This window comes from Dromiciops gliroides, chromosome 1 (genome assembly GCF_019393635.1).
Source record: "Dromiciops gliroides isolate mDroGli1 chromosome 1, mDroGli1.pri, whole genome shotgun sequence".
In the NCBI taxonomy this organism is placed as follows: domain Eukaryota; kingdom Metazoa; phylum Chordata; class Mammalia; order Microbiotheria; family Microbiotheriidae; genus Dromiciops; species Dromiciops gliroides.
Genome location: NC_057861.1, coordinates 71363000 through 71378704, shown reverse-complemented (window position 1 = coordinate 71378704; position 15705 = coordinate 71363000). Strand labels below are relative to the sequence as shown.

The 15705-nt window shown below is 50.0% G+C and overlaps 1 protein-coding gene across 16 annotated transcripts in view; it reads left to right on the top strand.

Moving 5' to 3' along the window:
* The window catches only part of MAST1 (microtubule associated serine/threonine kinase 1), a 40262-nt gene extending 24886 nt beyond the window's left edge, over window positions 1–15376 (top strand). For 10 of the 16 annotated variants that reach the window (XM_044004045.1, XM_044003988.1, XM_044003958.1 and 7 more), the window contains 14 exons: window positions 4417–4555; window positions 5124–5256; window positions 5349–5514; window positions 5973–6074; window positions 6168–6290; window positions 6422–6531; window positions 6711–6877; window positions 7156–7403; window positions 8240–8428; window positions 9233–9462; window positions 10283–10405; window positions 10600–10736; window positions 11005–11192; window positions 11297–15375. In XM_044004045.1, coding sequence (XP_043859980.1) covers window positions 4417–4555; window positions 5124–5256; window positions 5349–5514; window positions 5973–6074; window positions 6168–6290; window positions 6422–6531; window positions 6711–6877; window positions 7156–7403; window positions 8240–8428; window positions 9233–9462; window positions 10283–10405; window positions 10600–10736; window positions 11005–11192; window positions 11297–12624 — 3383 coding nt within the window. In that variant the 3' untranslated portion in view covers window positions 12625–15375. Of the gene's footprint in view, window positions 1–4416; window positions 4556–5123; window positions 5257–5348; window positions 5515–5972; window positions 6075–6167; window positions 6291–6421; window positions 6532–6710; window positions 6878–7155; window positions 7404–8239; window positions 8429–9232; window positions 9463–10282; window positions 10406–10599; window positions 10737–11004; window positions 11193–11296 lie in introns of all 16 variants that reach the window. The other 6 variants (XM_044004055.1, XM_044004006.1, XM_044003968.1 and 3 more) reach the window with 4 other exon arrangements.
* Window positions 15377–15705: the final 329 nt, after the last annotated feature.

Sequence of the window (15705 nt, the reverse complement as noted above, 5' to 3'; positions counted from 1 at the left end):
TACTGTCAGTGATGGTGGAGATGGAGAAGGATGGAGAAAAGATGATGGAGGAAGATGATGGAGAAAGATGTTGGAGAAAAGAAGGGCACCACGGAATTGGAGAAGGGCAAATAGCCCAATTAAAACAACAGCAACAACAACATTGAAGTCTGCAAACTATAGGTCAGTGAGCTTTCCTTTAATTTCAGGCAGATTTCTAGAAGGTATCATTGAAGGCATGGTTAATGAAATCCAGAAAAGGTGATCACAGAGGGCAACATGACTTCAACAAAAACAAGTCATTTCAGACTAACCTTGTTTCCTTTTTGCATTGATTAGATAAAATTTATCTAGATTTTTAGCAAAGAATTTGAAAAAAGCCATGGTATTCTCATAGAAAAGATGACAGCTGTGGAGCAGACAATGAATAACTGAGTGAATTCAGACCTGGTTAAAGGGCCCCAGCCAAATCATCATTGTTTTGATGTCGCCTTGGAAGGTGGTCTTCAGTGGAGGACCTGAGGGCTCTGTGCTTGACCCTGTGCACTACTATGTGCCAGACTCTGTGCTAGCTTCTAGGGATACTAAGTGAAACATTCCTTGCCCTCAAAGTACTTACATTCTATCTATTGGATGATTCAATCACAGACTTAGAAAACAGATTAGGCAACATGCGTATCAATGACTTCTAGCACTACATCTATGATTCTGTGAAATTTATGGATGACACCAAGTGTGGAAAGATGCATGACACAGTGGATGACAGTATGCAAAAAGAACTTGACAGGCTTGGGCATTGGGCCATTTCTAAGAGGGTGAAAATTTTTCAACATTTTTTTTTTCATAAGATTTTGAGTTCCAGATTTTTCTCCCTCCCTCCCTTCCCTCCCCTATCCCCAAGACAGAAAGCAATCTGATATAGGTTATATATGTACAATCACATTGAATATATTTCTGCATTAGTCACGTTGTGAAAGAAGAATTAGAACAAAAGGGAAAACCCTCAAAAAAGAAAAAACAAAAACAAAAGTAGAAACAGTATGGTTCAATGTACATGCAGATTCTTTTTTTTTTTTTTAGTGAGACAATTGGGGTTAAGTGACTTGCCCAGGGTCACACAGCTAGTATGTGTTAAGTGTCTGAGGCCGGATTTGAACTCAGGTACTCCTGACTCTGGGCCGGTGCTCTATCCACTGTGCCACCTAGCTGCCCCTCAATCTGCGTTCAGAATCCACAGTTCTCTGATGAAGAAATCAAAGTTATTTATTGCCATATGAAAAAATGCTCTAAATCACTATTGATTAGAGAAATGCAAATTAAAACAACACTGAGGTACTACCTCACACCTATCAGATTGGCTAATATGACAAAAAAGGAAAATAATAAATGTTGGAGAGCTGTGGAAAAATTGGAACACTAATGCATTGTTGGTGGAGCTGTGAACTGATCCAACCATTCTGGAGAGCAATTTGGAACTATGCCCAAAGGGCTATAGAGCTATGCATACCCTTTGACCCAAAGGGTCTTTTTCCCAAAGAGATCATAAAAAAGGGAAAAGGACCCACATGTACAAAAATATTTATAGGGGCTGTTTTTGTGGTAGCAGGGAATTGAAAATTGAGGGACTGCCCATCAATTGGGGAATGGCTGAACAAGTTGTGGTATATGGATGTAATGGAATTCTATTGTGCTGTAAGAAACGATGAGCAGGCAGATTTCGGAGAAACCTGGAAAGACTTGCATGAACTGATGATGAGTGAGATGAGCAGAATCAGGAGAATATTGTACACAGTATCATCAACATTATGTGTTGATCAACTGTGATAGACTAGATTCTTCTCAGCAATACAATGGTCCAAGATAGTTCCAAAGGACTCATGATGGAAAAGGCTCTCCAAATCCAGAAAAAAAAAGAACTGTGGAATATGGATGCAGATTGAACCATACTATTTCTTTTGTTCTTGGTGCTGTTGTTTTTCTTTTTTGAGGTTTTTCCTTTTTGCTCTGATTCTTATAACTAATACAGAATTCTGACTAATGCAGAAATATGTTTAATGTTATTGTACATATATAACCTATATCAGATTACTTGCTGTCTTGGAGGGGAGGGAGAAAAATTTGAAACTAGAAATCTTATAAAAACAAATGTTGAAAACTAAAAAAAATAAAATAAAATTGTTGAGCTGAGAAAAAAAAAGAATCCACAGTTCTTTTTTTCTGGATGTGGAGAACATTTTCTATCATGAGTTCTTTGGAATTGTCTTGGATCATTGCACTGCTGAGAAGAGCTAAGTCTATCCCAGTTGATCATCACACAATGTTGCTGTTCCTTTGTAGTGTACAATGTTCTCTTTGTTCTGCTCACTTCACTCAGCATCAGTCCACTTAAGTCTTTCCAGGTTTTTCTGAAATCTGCCTGCTCATCATTTCTTATAGCATAATAGTATTCCATTACATTAATATACCACAACTTGTTCAGCCATTCCCCATCTGATGGGCATTCCCTCAATTCCCAATTCTTTGCCACCACAAAGAGAGCTGCTATACATATTTTTGTACATGTGGGCCCTTTTCCCTTTTCTATGATCTCTTTGGAATACAGACCTAGTAGTGGGTCAAAGGATATACATAGTCCCATAGCCCTTTAGGTAAGAGGGTGAAATTTAATAGAGATAAATGTCAAGTCTGATAGTTGGGTTCAAGAAATCAACTTCACAAGAACCAGATGGGAGAGGGATGGCTAGACAGCAACTCATGGGGCGGGGGAAGAACTGGGGGTTTTAGTGGACTGCAAGCTCAATATGAGCCCACAGGGTGATCTGTCAGCCAAGACAACTGAAGCAATCTCAGCTGCCTTAGAAGAGGGCTTGTGTCCAGGAATAAAGCAGTGTGCTCAGTCCTGATCGGGCCACATCTGGAGCATGTATTTAGATCTGTCTGGGACATTTTGGAAAGCTGAAGCTGGGCAGTATCCCGGAGAGCGCAGACAGGATGATGAGGACCCTGAAGTTCCTGACATTTGAGGATTAGTTGAAACAACTGAAAATTTTTATCCTGGAAAAGAGAAGATGGGGTGTGTCTCTCTTGGTGTGTGTGGGGGGGAGGGGTGTGGACTTAGTTGATGTCTTCCAGTATTTGAAGGACATGCTTGGGGAAGAGAGATTGATATTCCTCTTGACCCAGAGGACAGAAGGAGTAGCAAAGGGACCGCTTTAGACCGGATGTCAGGAAAAGCTTGCTAGCTCTTGGAGCTGTCCAGCAGTGGGATGGGCTGCCCTGGGGAAGGGGGGCCATGTATCCTGACTCACTATAGCTTGGTGAGCAAAGATTGGATGGCCACTTGTCGAGTCCATTGTACATTGTGGAAGGTGTTTTGGTTCTGGCACAGACTGAACTCAATAGCTGCTGAGTGCCCTTAACACTCTGAAATTGTCCTTCCATGACAGAAAATGCCAACAGGTTGAGCAATGAATAGGTCCTTGGTTAAAGAGAGACACATTCAAAGGAGACAGAGACACAGCAAAAAGCAGAGAAAGGAAGAGACAGGGAGAGAAAGAGGAGGGAGGAAAGAAAGTAGGGAAGGGAGAGAGGCAGAGAGGGAGGGAGGGGGAGAGACATAAGGGAGAGAAGAGAGAAGGCAAAGGAGGAAGGAAGGAAAGGAGAGGCACAGATGGATGCTGATTTGTAGAGAAAAGTTTCAATTGAGTGGTGGAGTCAGAATCAGATTGCAGGGGTCTGCAGAGTGATCGTGTGGGGGAGAAGTAGAGTCAGGGAGTGTAAACTGCTCTTTCTAGGATGTTGATGATGAAGAAGGCTAGTGGATGCTAACTAGAGGAAGTGTCAGTGTCAAGGGAAGATTTTTTTAGTTTTGTTTTTGTTTTAAGAATAGGGGAATATGGGCATGTTGTGGGCAGCTGGAATGGAGCCAACCTGCAGGGAGAGATGGTAGTTGAGAGAGAAAGGGAATTTAGATGGGAACACACTTCCTGACCAAGATGAGAGCATGGGGGATCAAGGACACAAGTGTGAGGAGTAGCCTTGGAAAGGAGAAGGGCCACCTCATCCTACAAGACTGGAGCAAAAAGAAGAGAGAGATGAGGATGCAGGGGTCTGGGTGAGAGGACATGCGGTCTCTCCCAGCTGATGGCCTCAGTCTCCTCAGTAAAGTAGGAACCAAGGTCATCTTCTGAGAGGGCAAGGCCCCACAGAAGGGAGTCACCCAGGCCACATGTGGCCCCATCATCTCAGGGGACACAGCCTGATGCCATGTGCATAGGGAGGGATGGGGTAAGATGTAGGCCCATAGAGGCACTCGGTGCCCAGGTGGCTGGGGTGCAGGACAAAGGGAGGGGCAGCTACTGAGTAAGCCCTGGGGATTGTGAGGAAGGGAGGTTGTCCTTGCCCTCCCTGCCTCAGACATAGAGGGCCCTCTTACAGGAGGAGACTGTGCCACACTGCTCAAGAACATCGGGGCCCTGCCCGTGGAGATGGCGAGGATGTACTTTGCAGAGACCGTGTTGGCACTAGAGTATTTGCACAACTATGGCATCGTGCACCGAGACCTCAAGCCTGACAAGTAGGGGACCCCTGCCTGCCCCCCATCTCCCACTGCCCCCACACTGTCCCACTGTCTCCATCTCCTCGCTCTCCAAAATACCAAAGACTGCCCAGGGCTCTCCCCCTAGATCCCTCACACCCCCGGACTTCACCTACCCTCGCTCCCTTTTGCCCTCCCCCATCTGCCACTGCTCCAACACTGGTCCCCCTCTTTTCCCACCTCCTAAATCCCTGCCCAATTATTTTCCACTCCCACCAAGTTCTCAAATAACCCACATTCCCCAGTCACTGTTCCTGGCCTGGCCCCTTATTTTCTCTCATTCATATCCTCCTACTCACTGCTCCTCAGTTCCAATCATGGAGAGTCCCCAGCTTCCCATCCCTGCCAGTCCCTAATCCTCATTGGCATATCAAGGTCCACAGTGGGAAGAGGTTTGTGCCCATGGGCTTGGGCAGGGGTGGGCACTGAGAGGGCCTGTTGGAGGCATCTGTCTCCTTGCAGTGTCTCTCTTGAGGGACTTACTGAAACTATGCCAGGCTGGGGTGGGATGGGGCTTGGTATCTCTGAGGTGCCCCCATACCCCCAGCCTCCTCATCACCTCCATGGGCCACATCAAGCTGACGGACTTCGGCCTCTCCAAGATGGGCCTGATGAGCCTCACCACCAACCTGTATGAGGGTCACATCGAGAAGGATGCCCGAGAGTTCCTGGATAAGCAGGTGGGAGGAGGTGGCAGCAGGCCTTTGCTTGGGGAGGGTCTGACTTGGGGCCCAGCAGGCACAAAGCTAGGGTGCTAATGGTCTTCACACAGGTATGTGGGACACCTGAGTATATCGCACCCGAGGTGATCCTGCGCCAGGGCTACGGAAAGCCTGTGGACTGGTGGGCCATGGGCATCATCCTCTATGAGTTCCTGGTGGGCTGTGTGCCCTTCTTTGGAGACACCCCTGAGGAATTGTTTGGGCAGGTCATCAGCGGTGCGTGTGCTTGTCCGTTGTCCTACCAACTGGCCACTGGCCATCCTTCCTTGGTCCACATGAGCAATCACTCATGCTCACATCCCTCTAGCAAACCCGAGCACCTCATGTGCAATACGCTGTGCTAGATGCTGAGACAAAGATGAAAACAAAGGGTCCCTACCTTGACAAAGGGGAGGATTGGGGGTGGGGGATGCAGCATGTACAAAGATGAAATACAGAGTAATCCCAGGCATGTCTGGAGGGTGAGCACATGGACAATGGGGGAGCTGGGATCAGAGAGGATCACGGACTCTGCCTACGCTCACCCTTTCCTGACAAAATTGGACAATGCCAGCAGGAGGCCATGATGGAATTTCACTGGCCTTGATGCTGTGGCTCCCAAGAGTTTGCTCCCCCTTTCCTTCTCGCCCCCTTCTTTGCTTTCTTCCCTCATCCCTTCCCTCCCTTCCTTTCAGATGACATTCTATGGCCCGAGGGGGAGGAGGCCTTGCCTGCTGATGCCCAACTCCTCATATCCTGCCTCTTACAGACCAACCCTCTGGTGCGCCTGGGTGCAGGTAAGGAGGGGTGCCTGGCATCGGGTGTCCCCCTTAAGGCCTGCACAACCCTTAGGCCCCCTGCCTAGGGCCTATTATCAACCCCCACCCCAGGCGGTGCCTTTGAGGTGAAGGAGCACAGCTTCTTCCGGGAGCTGGACTGGACGGGCCTCTTGCGGCAGAAAGCAGAATTCATCCCCAACCTGGAGTCGGAGGATGACACCAGCTACTTTGACAGTGAGTTCCCAGCCCAGGCCACTCTCTGGGCATGTCCATTGGGGGCCTGGGGAGGGGGAGGGGCCGGTAGAGGGCACAGGGCCAGGGAGCTGCTGCCCCAACATGCCCCCAATGCTTGTGGCGGTCCCCAGCCCGCTCCGACAGGTATCATCACGTCAACTCATATGATGAAGATGACACAACAGAGGATGAGCCTGTGGAAATCCGCCAGTTCTCCTCCTGTTCCCCCCGCTTCAGCAAAGTAAGCTCCCTTCCCTCTGAGACAGAAGACTGGGAAGGGACCAACACCGTGCCCAGGGCAGGAGATTCCCCCCAGGCTCATCTTGTGTGGTTGTGGGAAGGTTCTAACTGCAGCAGGGGCTGGGGCGGGGTGGGGGGCAGAAACCCCGGATCCTGTCCTGATGGTAGCCCCTCCGCCAGGTGTACAGCAGCATGGAACAGCTGTCCCAGCACGAGCCCAAACCACCCACAAGTGGCAAGCGGGAAGCTGGCACCAAGAGCCAGGACGAGAAGGCTGCCAGCAAGCGCGAGGGGCTGGGCGGCCTCACCCTGCGCGACAAGAGTTGGAGGGGGGGGTCCCCCGAGATGTGAGCTGGGGTGGAACCCTGGGCTATGGGGTGGGGGTGGCCTCTTGAGTTCTGAAGTGGGGGCAAGGGGCTGTGCGGAGGTTGGTCCAGAAGACTGGGAGGGGACCCAGACCAGGGAGAAAGTCAGAAGCTCTGGGACAGGGCAGGGCATCACAGGGCAGAGCTGGGGATCCTCTGGGTTCTCTTCTTTGTGTTGGGGCAAAAAAGCCATTTGAAACAGGGAGTTCTTGGACTGAGTGCTAACGCTGCCTCTGACTACCCTGCTCTTCCTACCCTAGCAAACGTCTGTCGGCCTCTGAGTCATCCTTCTTGGAGGGGGAGGCCAGTCCCCCCCTGGGTGCTCGCCGCCGCTTTTCTGCCCTCCTGGAGCCCAGCCGGTTTAGTGCTCCCCAGGAGGATGAGGATGAAGGAAGGGTGCGGAGGCCTCCACGGCCCAGCTCTGACCCCCCTGGGAGCCTAGACAGCAGAGCCCCCAAGGAAGGAACTGCAGGGGACAGCACTCCAAGCACTGGAGACTCGGAGCCTGGTGAGTGCACACTTTTCTCTCTCCCTGCTTCTCCCACAGCCCAGGCAGCTGCTGGCAAAGTGAAGCAATGTCTGGAATCAGGAAGGCTTGAGTTTGAATCCGGATAGGTGACCCTGAACAAATTCCTTACCCTCTGTCAGCTCAGTTTGCTAAACTATAAAATGGGTATAAGAGCACCAATCTCCCAGGGTGTTGTGAGGATCAGATGAGACAATGCTTGTAAAGAGCTTCTCAGACCTTTGCCTGGCAGGTGCTTAACAAGCACCCCTTCCCTTCCCCAAGCAGAGGGCTTCTGCTGTTTCCCAGATGGATGACCTTGTGCAAATAAATCCCTTCCTCATTCGGGGTCTGTTTCCACCACTGTAAAAGAGAGTTAGATCAGATGATCCTTAAGGTTCCTTTTGTTCTAAATCCTATGATCCTAAGGGCCCTGGGAATAACTTCTCTTTTTGCCTCTGGATTCAGGTTCATTCCCTGTTGCCAATTCCTTGAGGGTGCAGGGGAGCAGATTTTCTCTAAAGATGGTACCAATTGGGTCCCAGCATTTTCTTTTCCCCTTTCTCTCCATCCCCCTTCATCCATACAGTCCCTTAAAGGTATCTGGACTAGAGTCAAGAGGCCTGGGTTCAAATCCCAGTTCTAATACCAGCTTTTGACCTCGGATAAGCCTCTGGACCCTCTCTAAGGCTCCATTGGATTGTCTATAAATATGGAATATTGATTTCCTCCCCTAGCTCCCAGGAGCTAGTAAGGAGTGAGGAGCAAGTGAGGAGTACACTTGGCAACCTTAAGGCACTGCAGCCATGGAAACTATAGTGGCCATTATTTTCTACCAGGTGAATTGGTCCTGCCACCCAAAGATGGAGACCCATCAACACCCAAGGCCACAAATGACCTGGTCATTCGACGGGCAAGGCACCAACAGCAGATCTCTGGGGAGCCCTCAGAGAAGCGGTCCTCACGTCCTGGGGGCAAAGTCATCAAGTCAGCCTCAGCTACTGCTCTGTCCGTCATGATCCCCACAGGTAATCTGGGGGGCGGGGATGGGCATCAGGGGAGGTCCTGGCATTGGGTGGGTGAGGATAGTGTGAGGGACAAAATTTAATATACAGAGCGTTAATTGGGTGACTTGCCAAAATATTGGGATCCCGGAAATATGAGGGACCTTTAGGTTCACCCTTCCCTCTGAACTGCCCTTTTAGATATTTCTCCCAGGCCAATAAGAAAGAAGCCTTACAGCTTTAATTCACAAAAGGATCAGATTTTATTACTTGGGAATTAATTAAACAAAGGTGAAACTAATAAAAAATCAAAGATAAGGAAATAGGAAAAAGAAATACAGGTAAATTCTCCTTAACTCTAAACTTAACCTATGCAACCCCCATATGGTTTCCAATTAAGCTAATTCAAAGGAATTTAGGGTTCTTTGTGTTCTCTCACCAAAACCTGGAAAGTCTACAGTTGCTCATGCCACCGGAAGGGCAGATGACAGAGAGAGAGAGTGCTAGCATTCCGGAAGTGCCTCTACCTCCCCTCAGGGAGTGTTCAATCTTCCTCCCCCAAAAGGGGAGGTCCTTCAAAAACTGCCTATGGAGAGTTCTTCTGACCTCAATAGTATATGTGACTTCAGGGTGGGACAGGTGTGGCCCCTCCCAAATGAGTCAGCTAAAACTCCAATAATTTTTTACCACATTCCCCCCCTTTGTTTCTTCGGAAAACACGTGTGGTTTGCTGGATGAAACAATAGAACAGAACTTGCTAGCATGGCAGGACAGTCTCCCTCGTGGTATTGTCCATTTCCTGACCTTCTACAATCCCCATGTCCACAGTAGACCAGCATGGCAGCTCACCCCTGGCCAGTCCTATGTCCCCTCGGTCACTTTCTTCCAACCCATCATCGAGGGATTCATCTCCCAGCCGTGACTACTCCCCTGCTGTCAGCGCTCTCCGCTCCCCCATCACTATCCAGCGCTCAGGCAAGAAGTATGGCTTCACCCTCAGGGCGATCCGTGTCTACATGGGTGACTCAGATGTATATAGTGTCCACCACATTGTATGGGTGAGTGTTTGATCTACAAGGCCAGGGAACTGGGTGGTGGTGGTCATTTGGGGAAGACAATACTTCCCAGAACTCCCCTCCACTTTCAACTTATCCAGCCCACCCTGCTGCTCCTAATTTGGTGTAGTGGGCAAGGGCAGAACCTAGAAAGAGAAGACCCAGAGCTAGCTTCAGACTGCCACTTACTAACTGTGTGACCTTGGGCCTCCATCCCCACAGGACTTTTATCATAAGGTCATGGGCTGTTGAGCTGGAAGGGACCTTAGGGATCATTGGTCCAAGCCCCTCATTTTGCAAATGAGGAAACTGTGCCTTAGAGCAGTAAAATAACTTGCTTAGGGTCACCCGAATGGTAAGTAGATGCATGGCTAGGACTGTGACCCAGGGCTCAGAAGATAAAGATGGCGTTCATTCTGCCGTACCACACTTGTGAAGAAAATGCTCGGTACATTTCAGAGGCTCTAGAAATGGGAATTGTAGGAGGCAGCTAGGTGGTGCAGTGGATAAGCACCGGCCTTGGACTCAGGAGGACTTGAGTTCAAATCCGGCCTCAGACACTTGACACTTACTAGCTGTGTGACCCTGGGCAAGTCACTTAACCCTCATTGCCCCACAAAAAGCAAACAAAAACAAACAAACAAACTATCCAGTAGAAATGGGAATTGTTTTGTCTGCTATATGTGGGACTCAGGCTGTGACTGTGGCCTCCCAACAGGACTAGCCACCAGGCCATCTGCCCCACGGAGAGTGGGGCCCGATGAAGCATGCATGGGGGAAGGAAAATTTCTCTTAACCATTTGTTGTCCCCCACCCCTTGCAGCATGTGGAAGAGGGAGGACCTGCCCAGGAGGCTGGACTCTGTGCAGGGGACCTCATCACCCATGTCAATGGGGAGCCTGTCCATGGGATGGTGCACCCAGAGGTGGTGGAGCTAATCCTTAAGGTCAGGAGCTAGGAAGGAGGACAGCAGGATATTGGGGGGCTGGGCAACGCCTGGGAGACGAGCAGTTGTGGGAGGGGCTGGTGTGGTCCAAAGGAAGGGGGCCCTAGAAGATGGGGAGGAGACCGAGGAAGAAGGGGAAGAGGTGATGCTCCAGAGGGTGCCCAGCTGTGCCCCTTTCACCCTGGCACCTGTAGAGTGGGAACAAAGTGGCCGTGACAACCACGCCTTTCGAGAACACTTCTATCCGCATTGGGCCTGCCCGGCGCAGCAGCTACAAGGCCAAGATGGCCCGGAGGAACAAGAGGCCAGCGGCCAAGGAGGGTCAAGAGAGGTAGGGCCCACTCCCCAGAAGTGCTGAGGAGTCAGGGCAGCTCAGGAGCGGGGGGCAGCCCTAACTTCTGCTCAGGCTCGGCCGCTGCCTCATGGCTGTGACCCTGCATGAACCATCGATGCCCTCTTTGAGCCTCGGTTTCCCTTTCTGTAAAATGAGGACATGAGACTAGATGATCTTTCACTTTCTTTGGGTGGGTGTAGGAGTGGGGGAAGTTTGGGGGGCAGGAGCAGGCCTGGCCTTTCACCTCCCTTCTCTCCTGCCCCAGCAGGAAGCGCAGCTCCCTGTTCCGCAAGATCACCAAGCAGTCCAATCTCCTCCACACGAGCCGCTCCCTCTCATCTCTTAATCGATCCCTCTCCTCCAGTGACAGCCTCCCTGGGTCCCCGACCCATGGCCTGCCTGCTCGCTCTCCCACACACAGTTACCGCTCCACGCCTGACTCGGCCTACCTAGGTATGCTTCCCCGTGGCAGGGGAGGACTGGGAGCAGGGGGCCTGTGGGACCCTGGGCTGCGGACTCACCAGGGTCTCCTCCACAATTTCTTCGCTGTCCTGCAGGTGCCTCTTCTCAAAGCAGCTCCCCAGCTTCCAGCACCCCCAACTCCCCAGCCTCTTCCTCTCACCATATTCGGCCGAGCACTCTTCATGGCCTGTCCCCCAAGCTGCACCGGCAATACCGCTCAGCCCGCTGCAAGTCAGCTGGCAACATACCCCTGTCACCACTTGCGCACACACCCTCCCCCACACAGTCGTCTCCACCCCCACTGCCCGGCCACACAGTGGGCAGCTCCCACACCACACAGAGCTTCCCTGCCAAGTTACACTCCTCTCCACCTGTGGTGCGCCCACGCCCTAAGAGTGCTGAGCCCCCCCGTTCTCCACTTCTTAAGAGGGTGCAGTCTGCTGAAAAGCTGGGCTGCCCACTGGGTACTGACAAGAAGGGTGCGCTGCGTAAGCACAGTCTGGAGGTGGGGCACCCTGATTTCCGCAAGGACTTCCATGGAGAGCTGGCACTGCATAGCCTTGCTGAGGCCGAGGGCGAGACAGGCCCCACATCTGCTGCTGCTGAAGGGCCCGGGGCCCAGCGCCCCCCACCTATGAGGCGACTGGGCCGCCAGGAATCCCCCCTGAGTCTTGGTGGGGGAGACCCGCTCCTAGCCGGCCCACGGGGGGGTGAAGGTCCCAAGGAAGAAAAGTCAGCTGCCGGCCCAGGACCTCCTGGTCCAGGCAAAGTCCCAGAATCAGAAGGGTCAGCCCGCAAGGAAAGGGAAGTGGGCGGCAGTAGGGGGGAGCCCCCATGGTCAGGGGGCTGCCCGCCCCGGGCCCCAGCCCCAGGCCGGACTCTGGACCGAGAAGGGACAGGCACAAGACACCAGGGGGTGCAGACAGAGGATGCAGGAGGGGCAGCCCGGGCTTTAGCCAAGGCCGCCCTGAGCCCAGTACAAGAGTATGAGGTGGGCAGACGCAGCAGTGCCGGCGAAGCAGCCACCTCCCCCCGGGGGGGCCCAGGCAATGACCTGCCCCCTGTACCCATTGTGGTGGAGCCCACAGCTGAGGCCAGTAGGCCTCCCCTGGAGGCCCCCGGGGGGAGGGTGTCCAAGGAGCGCTGGGTGTTGGAGGTGGTAGAAGAAAGAACCACTCTGAGTTTGCCCCGAACTAAACCCATCTCTCCCAAACTCTCTCCGGAGCCCCCAGGCTCTACCCCTGTTCCCCCCCCACCTTCTGCGAGGAATGGGCCAGGCTCTGACCCAGGGCATCCACAAACCCCCACTGCCCTCCCTATCCCAGCTCTCCCAGGCCCCAAGAGTGAGTCAGGGCTGCCTACCCGCTTCCCTGCTGAGCCTGTGCCTGGCCCAGGCCTGGCCAAGAAGGGGTCAGCGAACTAAAGGCGGGCCCAGAAACTGCCCCACCTCTGGACCTTTGTAAATAGGACTGGAGGGTGGCACCAGATTGTACAGTGGGTTGTATACATATGTACACATATAAATAAAGTGCGTGTTACGCATCCTGGGCTCCAGGCTCTCTGGACCTGCCTGCCACATGTGGCAATGGTGAGATCTGAGCTAGAGGGTTTTAAATGGAAAGTTGAGAGGGAAGGAAGTGCCCTTGAAGCCACCGGGCAGCTGGCAGAAGAGAAGGGCATGAGGTGCAAAGACTCCATTTCCAGGAGACAAAATTCAAGAGGGGCAACACTCAGAACTGTAATGTACCTGACCAACCAGAGAGCTTGACCCAAGGAGGAAAGGCTACCTTGCAGAGAGGTATCACTGAGTTCTACTGTAAATTAGAGCTATATATAGAAATATAGCTGCACAAGGGTGGGGGTTGCCCCCAAGCAGCAGATTAGAGGGCTTAATACCTTGATAAAATGGACTGCTGAGGAAGAGCATTGTTAAGCTATCTTAAGTGAGGGAATCCCCATTTAGGGGAGAGGGGGATGGGAGTCATAGTGGAGAGCATTTGGGTGAGGTTCAATGGGGAAGATGGAACAAGCATTAAGTGCCTACTATATGCCAGGTGCTTTACAAATATCACATGTATGTATATATGATTTATGTGTATATATACTCTCATATTTTATATATGTATATACACACCTCAACAGCCCCGGGAGGTAAGTGCTATTATAATTTTACAATTGAAGAAACTAAGGCAGGCAGGGGTTAAGTGACTTGTCCAGGATCACATAGGTAGTCTGTCTTAGGTCTGATTTGAACTCAGGACTAAGCAACTGCAGACCCAGAGTTATATCCACCGTGTTGCCAAGCCGACAAAATGGAAAGAGAAACAAATGGTATCTGTCATGACGGTACACTTCAGATCACCTGGCCAGAAGATGAATAAGTGTGGGGAACAGATAAGTAGCCTGGCAAGTAAGCATGGTATGGGAGTTATGGGAGAAGACAACTCTCTGCATCTCCGCTGGAGAGAGACCTCTGCCTGAAGCAAAGAAGTGAATTATTGCCTTGCTGCCTCAAAGGGTAGAAAAAAGGGGAGCTTCTATTCTGGACCTCAGCCTGACTCACCAGGAACTGGCTGTAACGTTGAAAGGACAGCAGCTTCAGGAGGGGGCTCTCCTCAGAGATTGCCTCGAGTAGTAGATAACAGGGCTTTGGCCAGAGTTAAAAGGCTAGGATTCCACACCCAAGACTCTATGGGGGAAGCAGCTCTTAGGAGACAATTCCAGTGAAGAGAAGGACCTGCCAAGGAGTGTGCATTGGGTTGTTTTTTAAGATGCAAAGGAAATGGAAGCAGGGTAAAGTTTCTAAAAATAAATGCAAAAATATGGCCCCATTCTATTAAGAGAAGCACTGAATCGAAGAATGGGCCAAGGCCAGGGCTGAGGGCTCACACAACAAAAACGTCTCTTTAAGCTGAGTTGGGGATGAGTTGGAAGGGGCCTCAGAGATATCTGATCCAACTCATACCCAAACAAGATAACCTCCACAACACACCACCATATTCCCACACAGCTATTCCACTTTTGGACTAACATTGTTAGGAAGCTTTTAGACAAAGCCTAAATTTCTCTGCAACATCCATTTTTGCTAGTTTTGCCATCTGGGGCCAAACAGCATTTATGTAATTCCTCTCAAGATAGCCCATCAAATACTTAAGGACAGTTATCGTGTGTCCCTAAAAACTCTGTTTTTCATCATTCACCTTTTAAAAATTCATATCTTTCATTTTAATGGTCAATTTTATTTCTGGAAAATATTCTCTTTATCAAACCCATCTCTAGTAACAGAATATTTCAAACATGGGGGAGAAAAAGCAGTTGAGCAAAACCAAAGGAAACATTGCATCTGAAAGCCTCACCTCTGTAAAGAAAAGAGGGGAGCACACTTTGTTTACTCTCCTCAGAGGCTGAGGATGGTCATCATTATATAGTGTTTTGTTCTTAACCATTTCCATTGCTGTAATTTTCTCCCTGGTGCTTCTTGCTTCAATCTGCTTTAGTTCACCTAAGTCTTCCTGTGCTTCTCTGAATTATTTATATTGGTCATTCCTTACCAAGCAATAATATTCCATCACAATTTAGTCATTCTTGAATTAATAGGTGTCTACTTTGTCTCCAGATCTTTGCTACCACAAAAAGTGCTATCAGGGATATTTTGTTTTATTCTGGATCTTTCTGTTTTTTCACTTACTTGAAGGTATGCACCTAATAGAGTAGGATCTCTGGGCAAAAGGGTATGAAGAATTCAGTCACCACCACACCCCATAATTCCAAAGTGATTCACAGCTCCACCAAGCCTATCTTTTTGCAGCCCCTCTGACTTAGAACAAATTTCATGCCCAATTTTCTGAGGTTAAACCTCAGAGTTCTTTTGTCTTGTGTTATCAGTGATACTTTAAATAATTTTTCATATATTTTCTAATAATAATAGCTAACATTTATATAGCACTAATGTGCCAGGCACTGCGCTAAGCACTTTACAAGTGTTTCATTTGATCCTATCAACAACCCCGGGAGGTGGGTGCTAATATGATCCCCGTTTCAACACTTTTGCATTATTTTTTGAGAACTTTTTGCTCCTATCCTTTGATCACTTATCCATTAGTCTCCCCTCTTTCTTAAAAAATTAATGTCAAGGGGCAGCTAGGTGGTGCAGTAGATAGAGCATCGGCCCTGGAGTCAGGAGGACCTGAGTTCAAGTCCGGCCTCAGACACTTAACACTAACTGTGTGACCCTGGGCAAGTCACTTAACTCCAATTGCCTCACTAAAAAAAAAATAATGTCTGGGGCAACTAGGTGGTGCAGTGGATAAGGTACCAGCCTTGGATTCTGGAGGACCTGAGTTCAAATCCAGCCTCAGACACTTGACGCTAGCTGTGTGACCCTGGGCAAGTCACTTAACCCTCATTGCCCCATAAAACCCCCAAAACCCTACAAAAACAAAAACAAAAACAAAAAAACTAATGTCTTGATGGCTTTTTAAAATAACACTATAATTTATTCAAG